Source organism: Bos grunniens, chromosome 1 (genome assembly GCF_055505025.1).
Source record: "Bos grunniens cultivar Pamir isolate PY7600 chromosome 1, Bosgru_T2T1.0, whole genome shotgun sequence".
NCBI classification, from domain to species: Eukaryota; Metazoa; Chordata; class Mammalia; order Artiodactyla; family Bovidae; genus Bos; species Bos grunniens.
In genome coordinates, this window is record NC_141165.1 from 11351284 (window position 1) to 11376202 (window position 24919).

Consider the following 24919-nt stretch of genomic DNA (forward strand, 5'->3'; position numbering starts at 1 on the left):
GAACAGCAGGCTGCACGACCTATTCCAGCCAAAGGCCACCGAGCTGCAGCAGACTGCCCCAAAGAGGGGTCCCGACTCCCGACTGTGAGAAGCCAGGGGCAGTAAAGCGGCTGCTGCTGCAATGCCAAGTTTGGGCCTGATTGGTTTCATAGCAGCAGGAGCTGGGAGGCTGAGAATCAAATGTCACGTCTCCTCCAGTAAGAAAAACCACTTTGCTGAGCATAAGAGGTCACCGCAGAACAAAGGCATGAAGAACCCACTGTGGTCTGGGGAGGATAAAGGTGATGTTGTTAATGCTGATTCTTATCAACATGTTAAGATTTCTTACTGCCATGGATAAATAAACAACATAATACAAGACTACAACTGAAACTCACTCTCTAACAACTAAGTTGAGAGTGGGAAATTAACAAAGTGCCCGCAAATGTGAGTGCACTGCCCTCTACCTGAGGATGGTACTCAGGGGCATGGACAGCAGCCTTAGGTGAGCAGAGATGACTGGGCAGGAAGGTGACCCCGTTGGGGCCTGGGGAGTCATGTGGGTGAGCACAGAGCAGGAGGCTGTGTCTTTCAGGCCTCCCAACCCCATCAGAACAGGGCAAGTCCTGGGCTGGAATAATCCAGGGATGGTGGTCCAGGGAGCCACCATGGAACTGTGTCACAAATCAGGACAGCCAGGGAGGGACGTGTGGCCAACAGGGCGTGCAGACGTGGCAGTCGGGGCAGCCCCGCTATGACATGAACACGCCTGGAGACGGGCCCCAGACCAGGCACTGCTCACAGTTTCTCTTGCTCAGGAACAAATCAACCAAATTTGCTCTCACAGGTAATTCAGCTGAACGAGTAAAAAGACAGAGCAACTGATCAGCTACCTGCGGATGGCCACGGTGAGTGCCTCCGGCGAGCTGGCACAGGGGCAGATGACCTCTGGCCTCAGCCCTCTGGCCTGGAAGACGTTGAGGAACGCATCACAGGAGGATATGGACCCTGCATGAGACAGAGTGGACACGAGAGCTGAGCGGAAGGCCGTCAGGCACCCAGTGTGGAAGATGCCTGGCGCCAGGCCCAGACGCTGTACCCCTTCACCTCAATCAACCCATTAGTCTCATGGTGGTGGGGGGGCTGTTTCCACAAAAAACAGGATGCGTTTTCAAATCGCTAGCAAATAAGAAGCTGACTCTCACCCTTGGCATGGAGTCTGAGGTCTGATAGCCTCGCCCACCTACTGGCAGCTGTGCCAAATGGGAGGCGACCCCGGCCACTCACAGAGCTGGAGTTGAACCTTCTGCAGCACGCGGCCCGGCCCTGTGAGCACCCGCTCCTGGATGCGCCCTGCAGCTGCAGTCTGCCAGTGGCTTCAACACGCCTCTCCCTGCACGGGCAGCCCAGCCCTTCAACCCTGCCTCTCTGCCCACTTGCCCAGCCACCGTCTATGGTGGTGCTGCCTGATCAGGGCCTAAGTCAGCACAGCCTTGCCCCCGCCGGGACCAGGGCTGCACCCCGACCTGCAGCGTTCTGCCACAGGGAGGCTCAGGAAAGGAGGGAACCTGGCCATGGGTCCTTAAGTCCAGCAGAGGGCAAACAAGACAGTCCAGATCACTCAGAGCATCAGGGAAGTGATGGGCACTCAGAGTGCTGGGATCTGGGATCTGTGGGACGGCCGGCCTGGGGAGGGGCTCCTGGTGGCTCAGCAGCTGCGCCAAGAGTGTGGTGGAGATGCAGAGAAGCCAGCGGCCTGTGGTGCTCTGGAGGCAGGACGAGGGGCTCAGGGGCGGGTGGAGGGAATAAGAGGCTTTGGAGTGCTAGAAGGTGGGGTGCCCTCCCAACAGTCAGGTACCCAGGAGCCTAGGGTTGTCAGGGCCACGCTATACAGGGGTTCCGGGGTTTGGGGGTGGGCAGTACTCACAGGGGTTTGCACCATCAGCCACGATCAGCAGGCGCAGGGAGCTGAGGCTGACGTCCCTCTGACCTCTCTGAGCCAAGAGAGACCAATGCATGTCGCGGGACTTCACCAGTGCAGCTTGGGCTGCAGGGGAGCAGGATGTGCCTGAGTCACGGGCAGGCAGGCCCACAGAGTAGGCCATGTGCTCCCACAGCCCAGACTCTGGGCTTCCCCCATCTGGCCTGCCTGGAAGGCAGCTCAGTGCAGGGGCCGTTCTGACTCTCTCCCTGCCCCCACCACACCTGCCTCTTGCTCTCCAGCTGCCCTTCCCCAGCTGCCCCTCTTCGGCTGCCCTTCTCTGGCTGTCCTTCCCCGACAAGGGGGACCCTGCTCCCTCTAGCAGGAAGGGGCACTGCCAACCGCCCCCCTAGGATTCGGTTTTCATCTGTCAGACAGGGTCATCAGAGACAGCCCCCCACAGGGCACAGCCCATGTCTGCACTCCATAACTGGCAACATCATTAGTGTGGTCAACACGAACGGGGCACCCAGGACACAGCAGACCCGCCAAGCCCTGCTGGAGCAGAGCCCGGGGACACCCGGACGGTGCAGGAGTGGCCATGCTCAGGAAGCACCGACTGACTCCAGATGGACAGCAGGGTGGGTGTGGCCCTGCAGGCAGCCCCACTGCTCTGGATCATAAACTGCTTTGTTTGAACAATCAGCTTTGCTACTGGTGGCTTGAAGAGCCCTAACTTCAAATTCATGCCATCTCAAGAGCTAAGAACAGGAGCGTTTATGTGACAGCATGAAGTCAGGAGTCTACGGCCACACCGAACAGAGCCATCCTCCACGAGCCCCCTATTCCCAGCACTGGAGAGTCAGGCTGTGGGGCAGGGGGTGCCTGCCCTGGCCCCCGCCTGCAGCTCTGTGTGCTACTGTATTATTTCTTAATCACCAAAGACTAACTCAAAGACCCCTCTAAGGAAGGGCGCACAGACAGACGACGTTCCTCTGTTACCTTTATACACACACACTTTCTGAATCCAGGAGAGTGGGTTCGCCTTCATCAGCGCATATGGGATGCTGACCACATGTATCCTCTTCAAGATACTCTGTGAAGAGACCCGTGGTTGTGGGGTGGGGGGCCCCACCAGGAGAGGCACAGAGAGTGTCAGAGCTCTACTCACAGCACAAGGGCTGACTCTACCAGCCACAGTGGGGCTTGGTGTTGCCCATGGGCGTAAAACGTTAGCAACCTCCCCACAGTTAGGTAGTATAGACACAGCACTCACTGTTAACACTCCATGCCACAGGCCGGCATCCCTTTTGAAATCCAGCACATTTGTTAATGTTTCAGCTGAAAGTGGACAAAGATGGTTAAACAACCAAGCGACCCTCCTCACAAGTCACATGCATTTTCAGAGACACCCTGAGATGATTACATCATCAACAAATAGGAGTTCTAGGAAACATACACAGCACTTCCAAATACCATGTCCCAACCAGTCAACAATCTTGGTAAATGTGAAAGCAGATCACACAACTGCGAGTTAGCACAGAGAACAAGCTGACTGGTCTTCTGGAAACACAGGGAGCAGCCACACTCCAGAGGCTGCAGGAGTGCACACCTCCCTCTCCTCTCCGACTTGGAGCAGAGGGCAGTGGAGGATCTCTAGTTCTCATGCCCCGCCCCAGTCTCCAGTCCCAGGACCATAGCATGCCATGTCCCTCCCCTCCCACAGGCCTCACTGGGTAACCTCTAGGAGGGGCCAGAGAGCCACCCCAGCCCTTACCTTCTGAGTAGCCGCACGCCTGGGTCAGAGCCTGGCACTGCGCCAGCAGGGACGCATGGGACACCGCCACTCCCACCGTACTTCCCTCCTTGCTGGTTTTGTACTGAAAGATTCCAAAGCATGAGCTCATTAGGTGACATTTCTGGAGGCTGTCCTTCACTCACCACAGGTTCGACCAGAGCCCACGGTATGCCCGGGCCCTCAAGGTGATGCCCTCAGCTGACGTCAGGCTCACCCTGGGTGGGTGAGGGGCGACAGGGCACACAGGTGGTCCCCAGGGAGGCAGCAGGGGCGGCTCTGGGTGAGGCACCGTGCCTTTCTGGGGTGAAGGAAAAGCACACATGGAGGTGCCCGAGCGCGGGGCTCAGCAAAGCACTACCTCGATGTAGGCGGTCCCGGGCCCCGCATCCTGCACTGCCGGGTTCCAGTCCTTGGGGGGCTTGGTCAGGTGCTTCCCATCGATCACCAGCCAGGTGAGGGGGGGCCAGCCTGTGAGGGCAGACAGGGACATACAGAGGCAGGGTCAGAGGGCCCTGCTCCCTCCTGACACCTCTGTGTCCAACACGCTGCCCGAGCCACTGAAAGGTGGGCAGGAGCCCCCGTCTCACTTGACCTTCATGTACTTATGTTTAATGACCAGCGGCAGCCAGGCTGGTCAACACAGGTCTAGACCCTGAGCCAAGTGAGGAACGAGATTCACCAAGGTCTAAAACAAGGCCCCACTTTTGCTGAAGGCCCCTTTGTCTCTGTAGCGGCTGCTGACAGGAAAGGATGCCCAAGGGCCCAGTTTAGCAGAGAACCCTGCCACATGCTCCCCGCCCATGGGCCCACCTTTGAAGGTCACCACCTCTCCGGTCTGAGCCTTGGGCAGGCCTTTCTGACAAGCATCCGTGGTCAGGGCCAGGGAGACGCCACAGCTGCCCAGCAGAAACCCGACCTGCTGGCTGCCAGCATCCTGCAGCAACAGAGGGGCAGGGGCTTGCTCGCACACAAGACAGCTTTTCTCAGAATGTGCAAAGCTAGACCAGGCCAACCCGAGAGGTGTGTGCATATTTCCCTCCAAAGGAAATACTTAAGTTCTGAAGTTCAAAAGATACAGTTCTGGGTAACTGACTAATTTCTCTTAGTTATCTTGCAAATGACACTTACTAGCATTTTAATAAACTCCAAAAATAATAGCACTGACATTTACACTTGATTTGTGTTTGAAGTTTACAGATTAATCTGGGGAGGTCTGACCTTTAACAATCTTAATTATTTTTACACAGAATATGTCCTTCAGTAGCATTTTATCATTTCCTTCATATAAGTTTTAGAAACTCGAATCTTTCCCTAAAAACCCTGTATTCAAATATCTGCGTATCATATATATAACCCTTTGGGATATACTGCGTTTATTCACAAGTTTTACTTTGAGGATTCTCAAATTCGAATATTTCTTGCTGATAATGCTCATGTTAATAATTACCTGAACACTGGGATACAACAGAAAACTATGATTTTCTAAAATACATGTTGAGTCTACTAGAATAATACACTTTTCAGTAATCAGATTACTGGTTGCTAACTCATTTCAGTCGTGTCCGACTCTGTGTGACTCCATAGACAGCAGCCCTGGTATTTATATCTAAAGTGTAATAGCTATCTAGGACATCAGCCCCTCCCCCACTGGAAGCCACCTGTGAGCAATGAGATGTGCTCACTGTTTTGGAGGTGATCGAACACAGGAGGGTCTCAAGTCATGTGTTTATCACTGAGAAATGAGCTATAACACATCTCTGTAATGACTGACTCATCCAGAAGTGAAAATTATTATCAAGAAGCACATCATTTTGAGAAAAGGTTTAACAGAATCTCATCAGATCCCAAATTCTATTCGTTAGAAGAAAAGACGTTCATTTCTGTTGGGATATCCGCACCAACAGGTGTTCTTGCGCCTTTCTCCCAGGGAGACACATGAAAGGGCATCTGGGTGAAGCTGCCAGGGTCTCTCTGAAGCCCGCCCGCCTGTCCTCGCCCATCAAGAGGCGCCTGGAGCAAGGACACGAAGACACCTGCACTGGATGCGGGGCTTCAGGACCAAGCCTCAGGGACCACGAACCGAGCTGGCACCACGCGCTACCTTTCTGGTGAGCGGCACTTCGATGGGGACAGGAACCAGCTCGGCCAGGAGACACCCGTAGAACGCAACCATGAACATCACTGGGTCACTATTCGGAAACACCAGCGCCACCTACGAGAGCACAAAGGAAAACCCTGCAAACCACTCGGGAAGAAGCCAGTCATCTGCATACCTGCTGATGAGACAGATTTTAGCTCAGAAAATGTTACTTTGTGTGTTAATACTTGGTTCTTAAGTTTCCACAACCATGTAACTTCTATTACATACTTTTTAGGTTAAAGTCTTTACTCCACATGTAACAAAACATGTTAAATTCCTGGGCCTAATAAAAAGCAAGTTTGGCAAAGTAAGTCCGGCTGGGTCTGCCAGTGGGTCTAAATCCACCTCCGTCCACTCTGACCACTCAGGGACAGGTGTGATGGACCACCACCCACCATCAAGTAGCCCAGGACAAAAACACCTGGATATGAAAAGAGAACCCGGAATCAAAGTATATCCAAGTATCTTCCAAAAGGGAATCTGGACACTGAAGTTTAATTGGACAGATCTTCACTCAAGACTGAAACACTAACAGGGGAGAGTGGGGGGCACAGAATACCTCTGCAAGACCCGCCCCCAACACCTGCCCTCTCCCTCTGAGTCTCCACAGGGTGTCCACTCCCTGCTTTCATCTGGTCATCATGCTGCCACAGTTTAAATTATACCTTCTCAGGACTTACCTGGTGGTCCAGTGGTTAAGACTTCACACTCCCAACGCAGGGGACTGAGGTTTGATCCCTGGTCAGGGAACTAGATCCCATATGCCACAAGCATGGCCTCCAAAATTACATATTCTATTTATCTTACATATTTATTAAAAAAAATTTTTTTGAACACAGAGATTTAAAATGACAAAAAGCACTAATGAAAAAGAGCACCCTGTACTCTTCCCCACCCCACAAGGCAACCACTTCTAACACATCTTAAACCCTCCCCTTGGCCAACTCTCTCGTCTTTTCAGACACTATGCTCATCTTGCTGCATCTCACGTCTGAAGGTATTAGGCACTTTACTTCCTTTTATAGCAGACGAACCCTGAGCCCTCTGCCCTCTTCCCCTCGCTCTTCTCCCATCATCCCAATTTCCATGTCTTACAATATCTGGTTAAATCAAAAGCTATTTAGGAATATTTGTAATGCCATAACATTGTAGTAAGTGTGCTTGAAACCTAAATGGTAAGCCAGAATAGTTTATGAGGAGACTGTTAACACAGAGCCTTGGATAACTAATAACCCTTGAATAAGACAAAACTTGAGCTACATCTATATTCATTCTGTACTTGAGGTCTGGAAATCAAGTTTCTAACAAGTTTCTTGAAAATGGCAAAGATCTCCTTTGAAGGCTGATGTTAATAAGCGTTTGTCCCACTACAAGGACTGTGAGCCTTGAGACTGGATGTTTGGTAGAGCATACATGTGAATATTCATTGGAAGGACTGATGCTGATTCTGAAGCTCCAATACTTTGGCTACCTGATGCGAAGAACTGACTCATTGGAAAAGACCCTGATGCTGAGAAAGACTGAAGGCAGGAGGAGAAGGGGACAACAGAGGATGAGATGGTTGGATGGTATCACCGATTTGATAGACATGAATTTGAGCAAGCTCTGGGAGTTGGTGATGGACAGGGAAGCCTGGCATGCTGCAGTCCATGGGGCTGCAAAGAGTTGGACATGAATGAGCGACTGATTTGAACACATTTTTAGAGAATATCTTATAAAGAGTTGTGTCTGTTCAATTTTATAAAATACATTATAACAGGAGGATGAACTTGCCACCCACCTCCGATCACTAACTCTCTAACTGTGATCTCGTCAGCTTTTTTATAACTAACCCAACTACGTGGATCCACTTTCAAGTCAATAGAGTATCTGTAAGTATGTCCTTGCAAGAACTTACCTCCAGAGAAAGAAATGAGTGATTCTCAGACTCCCTGTAAAGCACAACAGGAGCCCGGGTTTCCAGCAGGTCTGTCCTAAAGCATCAGGTACATAAGGTATCGTCTGGTACTGCTCACACTTCTACAGCCAAGCCCCGCCCTGTCTTCTGGTGGGACAGTCACTGCCTCTTTCACCAGCTTCATTCCCTATGTGCACCAGCCAGCTTTCTCAGAAATGCTCCACTGGGTTGTCAAACCTAGGCAGTAGTATTTCCAAATAACTAGCCAGGCAGGTAAGCTCACGGTTTCATGAGCTGCTGACCAGACGGCCCACCTGGGGTGTCATCCTCCTGATCTCGGTTGGGCTGCTTCTTGGTCTGCAGCTTGAGGTCACCCTGGTAGCTCTCCTGTCTGACCAGTTACTCCTATGCTGAAGCACTTCGTCTGTTAACTTCCCGAGACAGTCCATCAGAGCCAACTGTCTGAGTGCCGCCTGTCTGAAAACAGCGCCCCGTCCTCACCTCTGTCTGTCTGAGGGCTGCCTGTCTGAAAACAGTCCCCCATCCTTACCTCTGTGACTGTCTGAGTGCCGCCTGTCTGAAAACACTGCTCGTCCTCACCTCTGTGACTGTCTGAGAGCTGCCTGTCTGAAAACACTGCCCGTCCTCACCTCTCTGACTGTCTGAGTGCTGCCTGTCTAAAAACAGTGCCGGTCCTCACCTCTGAGACTATCTGAGTGCTGCCTGTGTGAAAACAGTACCTGTCCTCACCTCTGTGACTGAGCGCTGCCTGTCTGAAAACAGCACCACGTCCTCACCTCTGTGACTGTCTGAGTGCTTCCTGTCTGAAAACAGTGCCCCGTCCTCACCTCTGTCTGTCTGAGGGCTGCCTGTCTGAAAACAGTCCCCCATCCTCACCTCTGTCTGTCTGAGGGCTGCCTGTCTGAAAACAGTCCCCCATCCTTACCTCTGTGACTGTCTGAGTGCCGCCTGTCTGAAAACACTGCTCGTCCTCACCTCTGTGACTGTCTGAGAGCTGCCTGTCTGAAAACACTGCCCGTCCTCACCTCTCTGACTGTCTGAGTGCTGCCTGTCTGAAAACACTGCCCCGTCCTCACCTCTCTGACGGTCTGAGTGCTGCCTGTCTGAAAACAGTGCCCCGTCCTTACCTCTGTGACTGTCTAAGGCCTACGTGTCTGAAAACAGTGCCCCGTCCTCACCTCTGTGACTGTCTGAGTGCTGCCTGTCTGAAAACACTGCCCATCCTCACCTCTGTGACTGAGTGCTGCCTGTCTGAAAACAATGCCCCGTCCTTACCTCTGTGACTGTCTGAGTGCCTCCTCTCTGAAAACACTGCCCTGTCCTTACCTCTGTCTGTCTGAGTGCTGCCTGTCTGAAAACAGTGCCATCCTCACCTCTGTGACTGTCTGAGCGCTGCCTGTCTGAAAACAGTGCCCCATCCTCAGCTCTGTGACAGTCTGAGTGCTACCTGTCTGAAAACAGTGCCCCATCCTCACCTCTGTTACTGGCTGAGTGCCACCTGTCTGAAAACGCTGCCCTGTCCTCATTTCTGAGACTGTCTGAGTGCTGCCTGTCTGAAAACACTGCCCGTCCTCACCTCTCTGACTGACTGAGTGCTGCCTGTCTGAAAACGCTGCCCCATCCTCACCTCTGTGACTGCCTGAGTGCTGCCTGTCTGAAAACACTGCCCATCCTCACCTCTCTGACTGAGTGCTGCCTGTCTGAAAACAGTGCCCCGTCCTCACCTCTGTGACTGTCTGAGCGCTGCCTGTCTGAAAACACTGCCTGTCCTCACCTCTCTGACTGACTGAGTGCTGCCTGTCTGAAAACACTGCCCGTCCTCACCTCTCTGACTGACTGAGTGCTGCCTGTCTGAAAACAATGCCCTGTCCTCATCGTTGTTGACTGCCCAGGAACAGACCTGAAGGTTGAAAATACTGTTTCATGTCCTCCAGTATCACACCAAGAAGCCCAGCCCTGGGGCTGCTGGGCCTTCCCAGACAGCCCACTCTCCCTGAAAGCTGAATCCACCTTCCAGTACCTGGGTCGGTGCCTCGGTGTGGGCCCCTGAACCCCCACAGGTCCTTGACTCCAGCTCTGGAAATAGTCTGACATCACTATTACGATGCAATATTTCCCTCTCTCCTCTAGAAGTTATCTTAGAGGGCAGCCTTCATGATCAAGTCTAACCTGAACTGTTCTTCCTACTTTCCATCTCTCAGTCTCCCCTACTAGTATCTTTTCCTTGATTTATGGAGCTAAATCCTCATATCAGATCTCCAGGGATGTTAACGCTAATATTTTTAAAAACTTATTTTCAGGGTCTATCTTTCCTCCAAGCTGGTTTGTTTCCTCTTCCTCCCTCCCTTTCTTCCCCAGTTCCGTTCAGTTCAGTCGCTCAGTCGTATCTGACTCTTTGTGACCCCATGGACTGCAGCACACGAGGCTTCCCTGTCCATCACCAACTCCCAGAGCCTGCTCAGACTCATGTCCATCAAATTGGTGATGCCATCCAACCTCTCATCCTCTGTCAGCCCCTTCTCCTCCTGCCTTCAATCTTGCCCAGCATCAGGGTCTTTTCCATTGAGTCAGTTCTTTGCATCAGGTGGCCAAAGTATTAGAGCATCAGCATCAGTCCTTCCAATGAACATTCAGGACTGATTTCCTTTCGGGTTGACTGGTTTGATCTTGCAGTCCAAGGGACTCTCAAGAGTCTTCTCTAACACCACAGGTTTGAAAGCATCAGTTCTTCAGTGCTCAGCTTTCTTTATGGTCTAACTCTCACATCCATACATGACTACTGGAAAAACCACAGCTTTGACTAGACGGACCTTTGTTGGCAAAATAATGCCTCTGCTTTTTAATATGCTGTCTAGGTTGGTCGTAGCTTTTATTTCAAGGAGCAAGCATCTTTTAATTTCATGGCTGCAACCACCATCTGCAGTGATTTTGGAGCCCAGAAAAATAAAGTCTCGCTGTTTTCCATTGTTTCCCCACCTATTTGCCATGAAGTGATGGGACTGGATGCCATGATCTTAGTTTTCTGAATGTTGAGCTTTAAGCCAACTTTTTCACTCTCCTCTTTCACTTTCATCAAGATGCTCTTTAGTTTTTCATCACTTTCTGCCATAAGGGTGGTATCGTCTGTGTACCTGAGGATATTGATATTTCTCCCAGCAATCTCGATTCCAGCTTGTGCTTCATGCAGCCTGACATTTCGCATGATGTACTCTGCATATAAGTTAAATAAGCAGGGTGACAATATACAGCCTTGACGTATCCCTTTCCCGATTTGGACCCAGTCATTGTTCCGGGTCCGGTTCTCACTGCTGCTTCCTGCCCTGCATGCAGGTTTCTCAGGAGGCAGGGCAGGTGGTCTGGCGTCCCGTCTCTTGAAGAATTTCCCACAGTTTCTTGCAACCTTTCTCCCCCACCTCCCCTTTAATTTTTCTGCCCATTTCTTGGACCTTTGGTTCTTCTCTTTCACACGCAAGTTTCTGTCCTTACATATCCTTGGCTGCTGATTTACATTAAAGACTGAGGCACCTGGAGAGCTGCCTGAAACTCAGCACCACCCTGTCTACTCACAGCGCTTCTGCTGGGTGCGCTGACCTCAGGCACCCCTCCTCACAGGGATGGCCCTGCTGAGCAGGCTGGTTTTCACCATTCGGACTCCCTGTTATGCGTGGCCTCCTCATCTCTGGCTCAGTCTGCCAAGAGCAGTGCTGCAGGCAGAACTTCCCACAATGGCAGAAATGTTCCTTCTCAACATTCCTTCTCTATCAAATATGCTAGCTGTCGGTCACAATCAGTGACGGATCCCTGGAAACAGGATTCGCGCAACTCTTGGGTTAATTTGAACAGCCCATGTAGTCACCGCCGACCATGCTGGGCAGTGCAGGATGAGGAACTGCACTGGGGGGAGTGCAGCTCAACAGCCTCCTCTGTGTTCCGTTCTGGCCAATGGGAAAGAGGGGGCTTCCTGCCACACGGAACAGGGAAGGAGATGAATACAAAACACCCAGAATTTCAAAGTAACATCAGTGATTCCTCACAAAATATGAGCTTTGGAAATGTAACATTAATACCTGACATTAATATTTTTATTAAAACCAACATATATGAAGCAGAAGAGAAAAGAAGTTGAAGAATCAGAGACTGTCCAGTGAGTGAGAAAAAAAGGAAGCATCATTTTATCTACATCAACACAAACTTTCTCAGCGTTCAATACTTTTCACTGCTGACTTAAACCCTTTGTGTTAATGCTGTGAGTCAAAACAATCGACAGAGCACTGCTACCATCAGAACAGATTTTTGGCCTCCGCTCTCACTCCCTCCCTCCAACAAAGGTTCATTGGGTTACTTACTCTGTCTCCAGGTTTAAGCAGTGGTTCGTTCTTATTAGTCAGTTTATTAAGTAGCGTATAAGCTAGTTTTAAACTTCGACTCCAAAGTTTGCCTAAAATAAAATAAAAATACTAACAATGTAAAATTTAAGAAACTAATAGTTACCATTTTAATGTAGCAATCATAATACTTCATTATATACCATTATTACTCTATTGTGAAAATGCAGATATTAATAGTTGCCAGTGATAGTTATTTTGCACAATGCGATAATGAATATCATAGTTTTCTCTTAGAAACAAGTTACAGATTTATTTTTCTTAACAGAAAAATAAAACATTTTATTATAAAAAAATTCAGAATACAGAAAAGCCAGCTGAAAAAAAGCATTCTTTCTGTTATGTACTTATGTGTATACACACACATAAGATGCATAATTTTTAAAAATGGGATCATATTGACACTTCACTCTTATTTCAATCAACTGTGAATCACGGTGAATGCATTTTCATTCCACTATGTCTCACTCATCCCCTTACACAAGTGGCACGCAGTTCATTTCACCTCTACAACAATAATTCACGAGGTGGGTCCTATCTTCATTTCTGCTCTTCATTCAAGAGAACAGTCAGGGAGATGCCAGGTGACTCGGTAGTGCCATGGCTGCTGGAGAGGTGCATCTGGACCCCTCACACACATACACTACAATACACCACACACACACGTCACATATACACACTGTCATAGACACCACACACACATCATGCACACACACCACATGTGTCCACAGACACCATGCACACACTCCCTCCAGCAGGTGGCAGGTCTCTACATGGATGGGAGAACAGCAGTGCTCGAGCCCAGGAGGGGAGGAGAAGGCCAGCCATGCAGCTGTGAGCAGCCAGGACACATGGCCGGCAACACTTGTAGCACAAGCTGCTGACAAGTACAGACATCCAGAACACAAAAATGCTACAAAGAGCCCTGTGTAAAAATGTGCAGAAGACTCAACAGCATTTAACAAAAGAGAAAACCTAAAGGATGAAAACAGGAAAAGACTGCAACATACCAGCCATCACCAGATTAGCACCACAATGACTATCACTGTGTTCTCAGCAGATTAGCTCAAAGTTACGCTGCCAAAGGGAGGGAGAGGGACTCACACAGCAGGCAGCTGAGTGCAAACTGGAAAGGTCTGGAATTACCTGACAAAGGTAAAAACGTCATTATCCTAGACCGAGCTAGCGCCTCCTCTCCTAATATTAATACATGCTCTACAAGAACGCATGCTTGTGTACCAGGCAGCACTGACTGTAACAATCAAGATAGAAATGACCCAACATCCACCAATAGTATGATGGATACATATACTCTGAAATAGTATTCATTCCTCAACGGAAATGAATGAGCTACAACTATATACAACAATACCGGTGACTCTTAATGCATATAGTAAAAGGCTCCACTGCCAAGCAGGAATGGGCAGTGATGGCAGACCAGCATTCCCATCCAAAATGATTTTAAGGCTGGATAAAATGCAAGACCATCTGCTGGGGGAGTTGACTCCAGGGAAACCCCTGGGGAGGGGAGCTGATCTTCCACAGCTGTTCTTGCAAAAACTGGGGGGTTTGGGGTCCTGCCACCCATAGGACATCAGTGCCTCATGGTCTTATGTCCATCAATTGCTGCTGCTGGGGCATGGAGACCAGGGCCCCAAGAAGAACACTGAATCCCAGGGCCATGCATGGAGGTGGAAGCCTTGGAGAAGCCATTCAGAGCCCTCAAGTTGCTATGTAAGACAAAGATTGTGGATGGGATCACTCAGAATACACCAGTTTAGAGAATCTGAATAAAGGAAAACAGAAAATCTCCAAACTGAAGTATATATAAAAAAGAACACAAAACATAAAAAAAGATTTATTAAAGGCACACGGGACTCAGAGAGGTATTAATATAAATGTAATCAGAGTCCCAGAAGGACAGGAGAAATAAATGGGGAAGAAACACTATATCAAGAACTTATGGGTGTAAGTTTCCAGAAACTGATGAAAGATACCACTCCATAGATTTAAGAAGGCGTGTGGTCCCCCAGCAGAAGCTTCCAAAGAACATCACAGCTAAATGCATCATAGCAAGACAGACACAAGGCAGAGCCAAAAGCCACAGGGGAACGAGACAACCCATCATCCAGAGAGTGGCAGCAACCTGGCCTCTCACTTCCCAGAAGCCATCTCCAAGCCTGCAGAGTCCAACAACCCTGACCCCCTTCTAAGAGGGAGATGCAGGAAGTCCCGCAGCCAGAGGAGAGGTTATGGGGGAAACACAGGGAGGTGAGAGGGAACATTTAGCCAAGGAAGGAAAATAGCATGAGTCCTGACTTAAGAAGCAGAGCAGTGAATGGTGTCTTATGGGCGTAATGGATACAGACTTAAGATGCAGGACAAGGAAGCAAGGGCCTCAGGCCGGGATCTTCAGCAAGCACCAAGGCAGAGCGAGGCTAGAGAAGGGCCCGTGAAGGGGAGAGTGGACAGTGGCCTTGCAGCCCCTGCAGGCCTCTCCCAAGGACAGTCCTGGCTGAGCAGGACACAGGCCCTGTCCTTACCCCTCATGCAACCTGGACCTGAAAGTTGAATTGGATAGGTGAAGGCTGTCCTCACAAGTGGGCAGCAAGCTCCTTTCCTAAAGAATTGCAGACCCATCTCTTTAATGAGCACAGGTAAAAGCCTACAAACAACATATCGGCAATCAGAACTCAGGCATTTACTTAAAGATATTAGGGCCAAGTGGGATCTATTCTAGGAATGCACGGGCTGCTTAACATTTGAAAATTATTCAATGGAACTTATCGACATCTGTTAGATCATAGAAAAAGCAAGAAAATTCCAGAAAACACATCTGCTTCACTGACAACATTAAAGCCTTTGACTATGTGGATCACAACAAACTGTAGAAAATTCTTAAAAACACAGAAATACCAGACTACTTTACCTGCCTCCTGACAAACTTGTATGCAGGTCAAGAAGCAACAGTTAGAAGCAGACACGGAACAATGAACTAGTTCAAAACTGGGAAAGGAGTGCATCTAGACTGTATATGACTCACAAGCTGAAATCAAGAGAGAAATAGCAACAACCTCAGACATGCAGACGACACCACGCTAATGGCAGAAAATGAAGAGGAATTAAAGAGACTTTTGATGAGGGTGAAAGAGGAGAGTGAAAAAGCTGCCCTAAAACTCAACATTCAAAAAACTAAGATTATGGCATCTGGTCCCATCACTTTATGGCAAATAGAAGAGGGAAAAGGGAAAGCAGTGACAGATTTTATTTTCTTGGGCTCCCAAATCACTGCAGACAGGGACTAGAGCCACGAAATTACAAAGACGCTAGCTCCTTGGAAGAAAAGCCATGACAAACCTAGATAGCATATTAAAAAGCAGAGACATCACTTTGCCGACAAAGGTCCATATAGTTAAAGCTATGGTTTTTCCAGTAGTCATGTATGGATATGAGAGTTGGACCATAAAGAAGGCTGAGTGCCAAAGAATTGATGCTTTTTAACTGTGGTGCTGGAGAAGAATCTTGAGAGTCTGTTCGACAGCAAGGAGATCCAACCAGTCCATCCTAAAGGAGATCAGTCTTGATTATCCATTGGAAGGACTGATGCTAAAGCTGAAGCTCCAATACTTTAGCCACTTGATGCAAACAGCCCACTCACTGGAAAATACCCTGACGCTGGGAAAGACTGACGGCAGGAGGAGAAGTGGGCGACAAGAGGATGAGATGGTTGGATGGCATCACCAGCTCAATGGACATGAGTTTGAGCAAGCTCTGGGAGATGGTGAAGGACAGGGAAGCCTGGCATGCTGCAGTCCATCAGGTCGCAAGGAGTCAGACTCAACAGAGGGACAGAACAACAGCAACTCACCAAACTAGTAGAGGAGGACAGAGAAGTCATGTGAGCATCGTGACGAAGCAGAAAAAACCAATGCATGTCAAACAGCTTTTAGCAAATTAGGAATAGAAGTGAACTTTATTAACCTGATGAAGAATTTCTACCATAAAACAAGCAAAAAAGCTACAGTCAACATCTGCATCAAGACCAAGTGCTGTCCATCTAAGACGGGAAAGGGCTCATGCTGCACTGGTGGCTCCAGCCAAGGTGAGGCAGGGACAGAAGCACTAGGAAGGCCAGGATGACGCATCACTGCCCCTAGGTACTAGACTGTGAACAGGATGCTCAGGACTACTTGCTAAGAGATCAAAAAGAACTAACGCATCACTTTAGCAAGATCACTAGATACAAAGTCACTGTTCAAAAAAGCAATTGCTTTTCTATATACAGGCAACAAGGCGTAGAAAAAACTTACTCATTCCATTCCAACAGGAATAAATCCAACAAGATTCCTGGACTCAAAAGTATAAATCTCCACTGAGAGAAACTAAAGCAGACCTTGAAAGGGGAACATTCCAGGGCTGTGAACTGGAGGATTCCACAATCACAACACTGATGAGTTCAATGCAGTGTCAGTCACTATCCTGGAGGATTTTTTCTGGAATGGATGCAATGATTCTAAAGTTTACTTGGAAATACAAAGAGCCAAGAAGAGTCAAGGAAATCCTGAGAATCGATCGCAGAGCAGACGGACTGACATCCGACACTGACTCACAGCTCCAGTGACTCAGGAAGCCAGTACAGATGGCAGATGGTGAGAGAGAACAGACCCACAAGCACATCTCTCACCTGGTGAAAAGCCGTTGGACTGCAAAGCCATCCCTGGGGGAAGCACTGTTTCTCACCAATGATCGTGGATCAATTACATTCAGAGGAGAGAAAATGAGTCCAAGTTCACCCCACAAAAAAGAAAACTGCAAATAGATCGTAGCCCTAAGTGTGAAAAGAAAAAGGCGTCTCCACATGAGAAGGCAGGAGAAAACCTGTGTGACCTAAGGTTCGGCAAAGGCTTCCGATGCTGGACAGAAAGCACAGAGAAGGGGGAAGATAGGTAAATTAGACTGCATTAGGCTAAGCCTCTCGTTTATCTAAAGTCACAGTGAAAAGTGTTAAAAGGCAGTACAGAGGGTGGGAGAATTCATTTGCAAAACATGTACTGGAGAAAAGGCGCCTGACTGAAACGTAAAAAGCATCAGCAAATGGACAGAGAAATAAGCTGAAGATTCGGGTGCTTCCTAGAAGGAGGGCTCACGTAGCCCACAAGCACGTGAAGAGCACCCTCTGCACCAGGAAGCCAGTCAGCACTCAACTGGGCACCATGATGCACACTCCCCAGGAAGGAGAAAGGAGACGGCCCAGCACTGGGTGGGGGTGTGGGAAGTGCCCGGCAGCTCAGCCCATGCCCACAGCAGCACAGATGCCTATACACGTCCACCGAAGACGCACAAAGGATGATCACAATAGTACAACACACAGCAGCCCCGCTGTGGACACAACCCAGATGTCCACCGACTGTGCAGCGCGGACGTCAGCAGATGGGTGAAACAACACCCACAGATGAGAATGAACTGACCACACAGTGCATGGGTGAGTCTCAGACAGCGCCAAGCATGATGCAGCCCAGGCACGTGGGACCTGCTCACACCAGTGGTCAACAGGGCACTGGCCTTGGCTGTGGGCGATGCCAGCCTGGGTACCAGGAGTACCTGAGGGCCAAGTGTTCCATGAAAACACACTGAGCCCAAAGTACACGATTTGTGTTATGTAAAAACGAAGATGGAACCAAAAAATGCCAAACAAAAAAAACAAACACTGCTTGATGCCATTTTTACAAAGTTCAAAATGAAACAAAACTGAACTCCACTGGTCAGAAAGGCACACACAGACGTGGAGTACAGGGGGTGGTCGCTGCTGCTGGGAAGGGTAGCGGGTGGGACGGTGAGGCAAGGCTGTTTCCCCACCCACTGTGTCAGCTCGTCAGGAATCTGCTCTCCCCTGCCCCGCGAGCTCATATCTGTGTGGCCCCTCAGCCTCCTGCTGACACTTGCCATAGGTGAGGGTGTAGACGGCCTTCCCGGCGGTGTCCAGAGCAGTCAGGCACGGGGCTTTGGGCTGTGTGGTACCCCACTGCTGCAGGGCGGCCAGCAGCGAGGGCGGCCAGGAGCTCTCGGCCAGGGGCTCCCCTTGCAGCACCGCCATCTGGCTGCCCTCGGGCTTCGGCTGGTTCGGATCTGGCTGCTGCACTACAAGCAAAACAGACATGTGAAGACCAGCATTTCTATAACCAGGCACACGCTCTGCTTGTTAGGCCTCACGTTTTATCTTTCTCTTCTTCAAAAGCACCAACTCTAAAAAAGCTACCATCATTTCTCTAGATTTCCTTATTGTTACAACAGTCACAGACCAGCTGACCAAGGATGGAAGAAATCAGGATGAGTCCTGTGACTGTAACCAGAGAGTCACAAGGATCCCAGGCTTTTACCTGAAGACACCTGAGAAGCAGGTGTCCCCACTTATAAAGGATGAGAACAGAATAACCACTTCAGTTGGGGCTCAAACCATGTTGGAAGAAAAATAATAAAGTAAAATCTATTATATTTTCAGTGGATATGTAACCAAGATTTGTCCAAATGTAAGAAAGACTTCCTAAAAAGCATTCATAGAATTGAACTCTGAATCTGAAAGGCATGATGTGATTACACAGACAAGCCCTGACAGCCACGCTAACCCCCAGGTAGGGGAGACACCAGAGCTGGCCTAAGGGGCGACTGCACAGCAGTGGTGCCGAAACCAAGGGCTGGTGGGCCAGGTGCCCCGAGGCCATGATAACACGTCACACGCTGGTGTCTTGTATTCGTTTCCTACAGATTTATACTTCTTAGTAAGTCTACGCTCTTCTTTCCTAAATATATACATATACATATATATATATATAAAATTCATAAATGAGAGACAGAAATTCTAAAAAAGAGTCCAAACTTTGATGAAAACACAATGCTTTAAAACCAAGGGAAGACAAGTAGTTCAGACTTAAAGTTTAAAGTTTACTCTTACAGAGTCCTACCACTAGGCAAGGCACAGAGACGCCATCTCTTAACTACGACTGGTGTGCACAGTGCCTGGGATCATGTGTGATGGGGAGGTCACTCCACACACATGACCAGAGCCTGGACACAGACTGCGGTTTTCTACATCTTCTGCCGCGGCGATAACCATGTCATCACACCTGGCAGTCTCCCTGCTCGCACAAACTGGAGGGCCGGCATTGGACGCTCACCTTCCAACAGCTCCTCGAAATCATCCACGAAGAACTCCTTCAGGGGAGGGCGCTTTGGCCTCTTCAGGGTGTTCAGAAGCTGCTGGATCTTGGAGGACACTCTGCTGTTCACGGGGACACCTGTCACAGGAAGAAAGCACTGAGGCCAGAGGTCAACCACGTGAGCACGTCAGAACTCGTGAACCTAACCGAGCTCTGATGGCCCATCAAATGGCCAGCCTGGGATTTATCAGTTCATCTGACATTTACTGACGCCTTCCAGGAACCAGAACTTTTTGTAAGCCAGTGGTTTTCAGAGTGGCCCAGGGACCCTTAGGAGTGCCCGAGGCCCTTTCAGGGGCTTCGTGGGGTCACGTGAGATGCCATTTGTGCTCCTCTCTCACACGTGCACAGCAGAGTTTTCCAGAGGCTGCATGGTGTGGGTGCCCAGCAGATGGGAATCATGCAGACGCTGCTCTCACACCTGCAAACAAGCCTGCTCTCTCACGGCACCTCACTGCACAGGAGCTGCTCCTGTGACTGTGTGCTGTTCATGCTAAGATGTAATGAGTTCGGTATCACTATTTTTCAATGAGTTAATTTTAACAAATCTTTAATTTCTAATATGGTAAACATCCAGAGATAACCCACATAAGCTATTTTTCAATGAGTTAATTTTAACAAATCTTTAATTTCTAATATGGTAAATATCTAGAGATAACCCACATAAGCTAAAAGCTCTTTGGTGTCCTCACTAATTATTAAGAAATTCTGTCCTGGGGGATGTAAAGTTAGCCAACAGGTAAGTCTGCCCTCAAATACCTCACAGTCTGCTGCATGGAAAGAAGCAAAAATATGTATATGTGCCAGCAAAAAAGGGCACCCACCACAGTGACAAGTCCTCAGAGGAAAAGGCGCAGGGGACATGAGTGGGTGCACTGGTAGAAGAGGCGAGAGAAAGGCCTGGAACCAGCCACCCCTTTGCACCATGAGGCACATGGCACCTCCCTTCTCCTGGGCTAGGTCAACAATTGAAACCTGCATTCACTGGCTTAGCCTCTGCAGGCCCCTTTACGATACCAGCATTTTGAAAGAGTCTGACTCTTTCCTTTATTAAGTAGAATATGCCTCATTCTGCATTTGCTTGAGGTTTTCTCAGGATTCAATTCAGATATTGCACTGCTGGCTGAACAGCACCTGAGAATCACATCCAGGCGCATAGGACCCCCACTGCTCTTTTGAGGTTCTGGACACACTGCTGTCCAGCACTTCATTGTCGTCACTATTTTTTTCTAGTGCAACTAACAAGCACTCTGAGAGGAGACCCTTCAAGACCTCACATATACCCTGACCCCATCCAGCTCTCTCCCTTCGTGTAACAGCCACCACCACTCTGTCAGATGCAAGCTTTATCGCAATGGTTCATCAATTATATTCCACCTTAAGCGGCCACTGACACTAACAGTTGCCACCTGACTTCCTTCCTTCCTTACTGGCTCTCCTGAGAAAAGCTACTGAAGACCAAGACAGTGGCGAGATATGCTCCCTGATATTGCAGTCTTTGCTTCCTCTAGCACACAGAGCTAAAAAGCCCATGTACATGCACATGCGTGCATACTCATGGATATGCACACACCCCATACACAATGCACACAGGCAGCACAACACACACAGGTCCCCGTCTTAGAATCCTGGGTGCACACAGCACCCCGGTGCTGAGCTCCTTGTCAGACACCTCTTCTCCACAGCAGGAGCCTGGCTCCCAACAGCAATGCCGCAGTTCTGCACCATCACAGATGTGACTTAATTCCCCGAGTCCTACCCAAACCAACACAGGAACAGCTACACACGAGAGTTCAGGTTGGTGAGCCTTGCCCAGGACTGAGGGCACTGTGTCCCCCACAGACAGCTCCCTCCCCCACCCCTCAAGGGTGGCTATGCAGTTCTTGGGAATACAATCAGATTTATTTATTTACAATTCTTTTCAGTTTTGGGATTCCCCCCTTCTTCTCATCTTTTAGTTTCTGTTTTAAATGTGCAGAACATATGTCTAAAAATCACAACTATATAAAAAGATAAACTCGAACAACTGTCACTCTGCCCTGAATTCCTGGCCACCCACTCTGTCCTCTGCAGGACCAGCCCCTGCTTTCTGGCTCCTCCCTCCTGTTGGTTGTTCTCCTGCTTCTCACAAGGGAGGTGGTAAACTACAAACGTTCCTTTCCTCTTTGCCTTTTCACGTAACATCTCCTGGAAAACATTCCAGGTCAAAAAGAGCTTCTCACTATTCCTGACAGCCGCACAGTCCTCCACCATGTGAATGTACCCAGTTTATCCCACAATTTGAGAGGCCTGGATGGCAGGCAGTTTCCATTATTCCCGAGAGTTGCCCAGGCCTCCACCATGTGACTGTTCCCGGTTTATTTCACAATTTGAGAGGCCTGGATGGCAGGTAGTTCCCAATGTTTTGCAAGTACAGACAGCACGGCAGTGGGTGAGCTCGCATGTACACAATTCCTGATTTCTGGAGGTGTGCACTCGGGGTAAATGCCCATGCTGTGCTGCTGATCCAAATGGAAGCACAGACACAGATTTTTAACAGCTGCTCCCTCAGAAAGGCTGACCTACTTTGCATTCCCACCAACAATGTGGATTTCTCTAGTAACGAAAAAGAATGAACATCATGTGTAAGAGCTATTTTTATATCTCTTTTTGTGAATTGTCTGTGTGTTCTGCTTATTTTCCTACACTAGGAGCTGGAAACTTCTTTAAGGACTGATAGTATCTGGGGCTGTGGCACCATCTCCATCATCACAAAAGCAGCACAGACGATTTGGGAAGGCAGGTGTGGCAGCCCCAAAAGCACCTTGAATCAAGATGAACAGAAAAACATCCCAATGAATACATTCTGGATTTAAAAAATGAAGCTGAAAAAGAAGAGCAAAGGAAACACAGAGTAAGTAGAAGGAGAGAAGTAACATAGGTGAGCAGAAATAAACATAATAGAGAAAAGATGAACAATAGAGAAAAACTGTCAAATTAAAACTGGTTCTTTGAAAGATAAAGTTCAATTAGCTCACTAGTTAGGACGATTAAGACGGAGAAAGGAGACCCTAGCAACTAACACGGTGAGCCAGCACCACGGGTCCCGCACACGCAAGGACGACAGGGGGCCTGGAGAGCAGAGACGGGATGGACGACTCCACCAAAGACACAGAACTGACTCGAGGTAGAAAGGCTGTTTCCTCTGATTAGAAAACAGAAGAGGAAGGAACGTTCCTCAATTCATCCTGAGATGAGTACTATCCTGATACCAAACCAGACAAAAGTATCAGACCAGTATTTATCTCAAACACAGACACAAATGCTAAAAAAGATACTAGTAAAGCAAATCCACAATATGCATCAGAGAGGAGGACACCACAACCAAGTGGGCTTTATCTTGAGAACATACCTCCTTTGGCTTAATTTTCAAAAGTCAGTCAATGAAATGTACTACATTAACAAACTAGGAAAGAAAAACCATATGATGAGCTTAACAGGTTTTAAAAATCATTTAACAAATATCACGATAAAAACTTTTCAGGAAACTAGAGGGAAAAAAGGAACGCCCCCAACCTGATGAAGAGCAACTATTTTAAAAAATCCATGGTTAACATCACAATTAAAAATTGAAAAAGTGGATGCTTTCCCCCTTAAATGGGAAACAGGCGAGTTGTGTCCATTCTCAACATTTCTAAGTAACATTAATGGAAGTCCTAGACACTGAGACAAAGCCAGGAAACTAAATGTTCCTACAGTGGACAATTTGGAAAGAAAAGTAAAATTTTATTCATAGACAACATGGTCATGCACTTGGAAATCTTACAGAATCTACCAAAAAGGCTACTAGAATTAATGTAAGGTCAATAGACAAGAATCAACTATGTTTCTAAAGATTAGCAATAAACAACTGGGAAAAAATTTAAATATCACTTGTAATAGCATCTAAAAATGTAACATATTTTGAGATAATTTTAACAAAATTATGTGCGATACCTGTACACTGAAGGCTACAAACACAGTGCTGAAAAAAAACTTTTAAGTGCTAAGTAAATGGAGAGATCCACCATATTTATCAACTGAAATGTACAACACTGTTAAGAGGCCAGTTCTCTCCAAACTGATCTAGAGTCAATGAAATACCAGTCAAAACCCAGCAGGAATTTTGGTAGAAATTAACAAGTGGATATTAAACTATACATTAAGATGCAAAGGAGCTAGAATAGGTAAGGCAATTTTTAAAATGAAGAGCTGAGGGCAAACTACAGTACACAATTTTAAGGTTTATTATAAAACCACATATAAAAACCCACATATATAAAATCATGACAGTGTGGTACTGGTATAAAGACAGAAAAAGCATTGGAACAGCATACAGATCCCCGAAGTAGACCCCTCTCATACGTGGTCCACCATATGCGGTCCATCTTCATTACAGATGCCAAAGAAACTGGAGTGGGTATTACATGATCCTGGAACAGCTGGACACCCATACACAGAAAAGTACACTTAGATTATATCTTTCATTGATACTAAATTTAACTCAAAATGGGTCATGTACCTAAACATAAAACTTAAAACTACAAAATTCTAGGAGAAAATATAGGAGAAAACCGTTAGATCTTGGGTCAGGAAAGTATCTACTAGATATGACACAAAAATAGAATCCACAGAAGAAAAAAATGGTAAACTGGACTTCATCAAAATGAAAGACTTCTCCTCTCACTATCAGAGGATGAAAACACAAGCCACAGACTGGGAGAAAAAAAATTTTTAACCTGATAGAGAACTTATATCCGGACTATACAAAGAACTCTGAAAACTTAAGAAAACAAACAACACATTTTAAAAAACAAGCAAAAGATTTGAACAGACCCTTGTAAAAAGATATAAAATGGGAAATAAGCACATGAAAAGATGCTAAACACCATCAGTCACTAGGGAGATGCAAACTAAAACTAGAAGGAGACACCTCCACACAACCACAAGGATGGTCAACATATAAAATCCAACACCACCAATTCTTGGCAAGGATGTGGGGGAACTGGGACTCTCATCACTAATGCCTGGGAGGTGAAATGGTACAACCACTTGGAAATAAGTTTGGCAGTTTATTTTTTTTTAATATTTATTTATATTTATTTATTTGGCTGTGTGGGGCCTTAGTTGCATCATGCGGATCTTTTATTGCAGTGCACAGTTTCTCTAGCTGTGGCTGCAGTGCTGGCGCTCAGTAGTTGTGGCTGCAGTGCTGGGGCTCAGTAGTTGCAGCATGTGGGATCTGAGTTCCCTGACCAGGGACTGAATCCATGTCCCCTGCACTGCAAGGCAGATTCTTAACCACTGGGCAACGAGGGTAGACCCAGTCTGGCAATTCCTTTAAAAACTAAAATGTTCCCTGGTGGCTCAGATGGTAAAGTGTCTGCCTGCAGTGCGGGAGACCCGGGTTCAATCCCTCAGTTGGGAAGATCCCCTGGAGAAGGAAATGGCAACCCACTCCAGTACTCTTGCCTGGAAAATTCCATGGACTGAGGAGCCTGGTAGGCTACAGTCCATGGAGTCACAAAGAGTTGGACACGACTGAG

General features: G+C 48.0%; 1 protein-coding gene across 7 annotated transcripts in view; it reads right to left on the bottom strand.

Moving 5' to 3' along the window:
* Nucleotides 1–24919, bottom strand: part of DIP2A (DIP2 acetate--CoA ligase A) — a 120932-nt gene that overhangs the window by 56474 nt on the left and 39539 nt on the right. For all 7 annotated transcript variants that reach the window (XR_015132663.1, XM_086317106.1, XM_086317030.1 and 4 more), the window contains 11 exons: nucleotides 19314–19433; nucleotides 18085–18279; nucleotides 12103–12194; nucleotides 5800–5910; nucleotides 4509–4632; nucleotides 4057–4166; nucleotides 3678–3780; nucleotides 3177–3241; nucleotides 2903–2996; nucleotides 1907–2026; nucleotides 873–987 (listed from right to left, as the gene is read on the bottom strand). Coding sequence is in view for 6 of the 7 variants with exons in the window: in XM_086317106.1 (XP_086173232.1) it covers nucleotides 873–987; nucleotides 1907–2026; nucleotides 2903–2996; nucleotides 3177–3241; nucleotides 3678–3780; nucleotides 4057–4166; nucleotides 4509–4632; nucleotides 5800–5910; nucleotides 12103–12194; nucleotides 18085–18279; nucleotides 19314–19433 (1249 nt within the window). In the remaining variant the exon portion in view is untranslated. The remainder of the gene's footprint in view (nucleotides 1–872; nucleotides 988–1906; nucleotides 2027–2902; nucleotides 2997–3176; nucleotides 3242–3677; nucleotides 3781–4056; nucleotides 4167–4508; nucleotides 4633–5799; nucleotides 5911–12102; nucleotides 12195–18084; nucleotides 18280–19313; nucleotides 19434–24919) is intronic.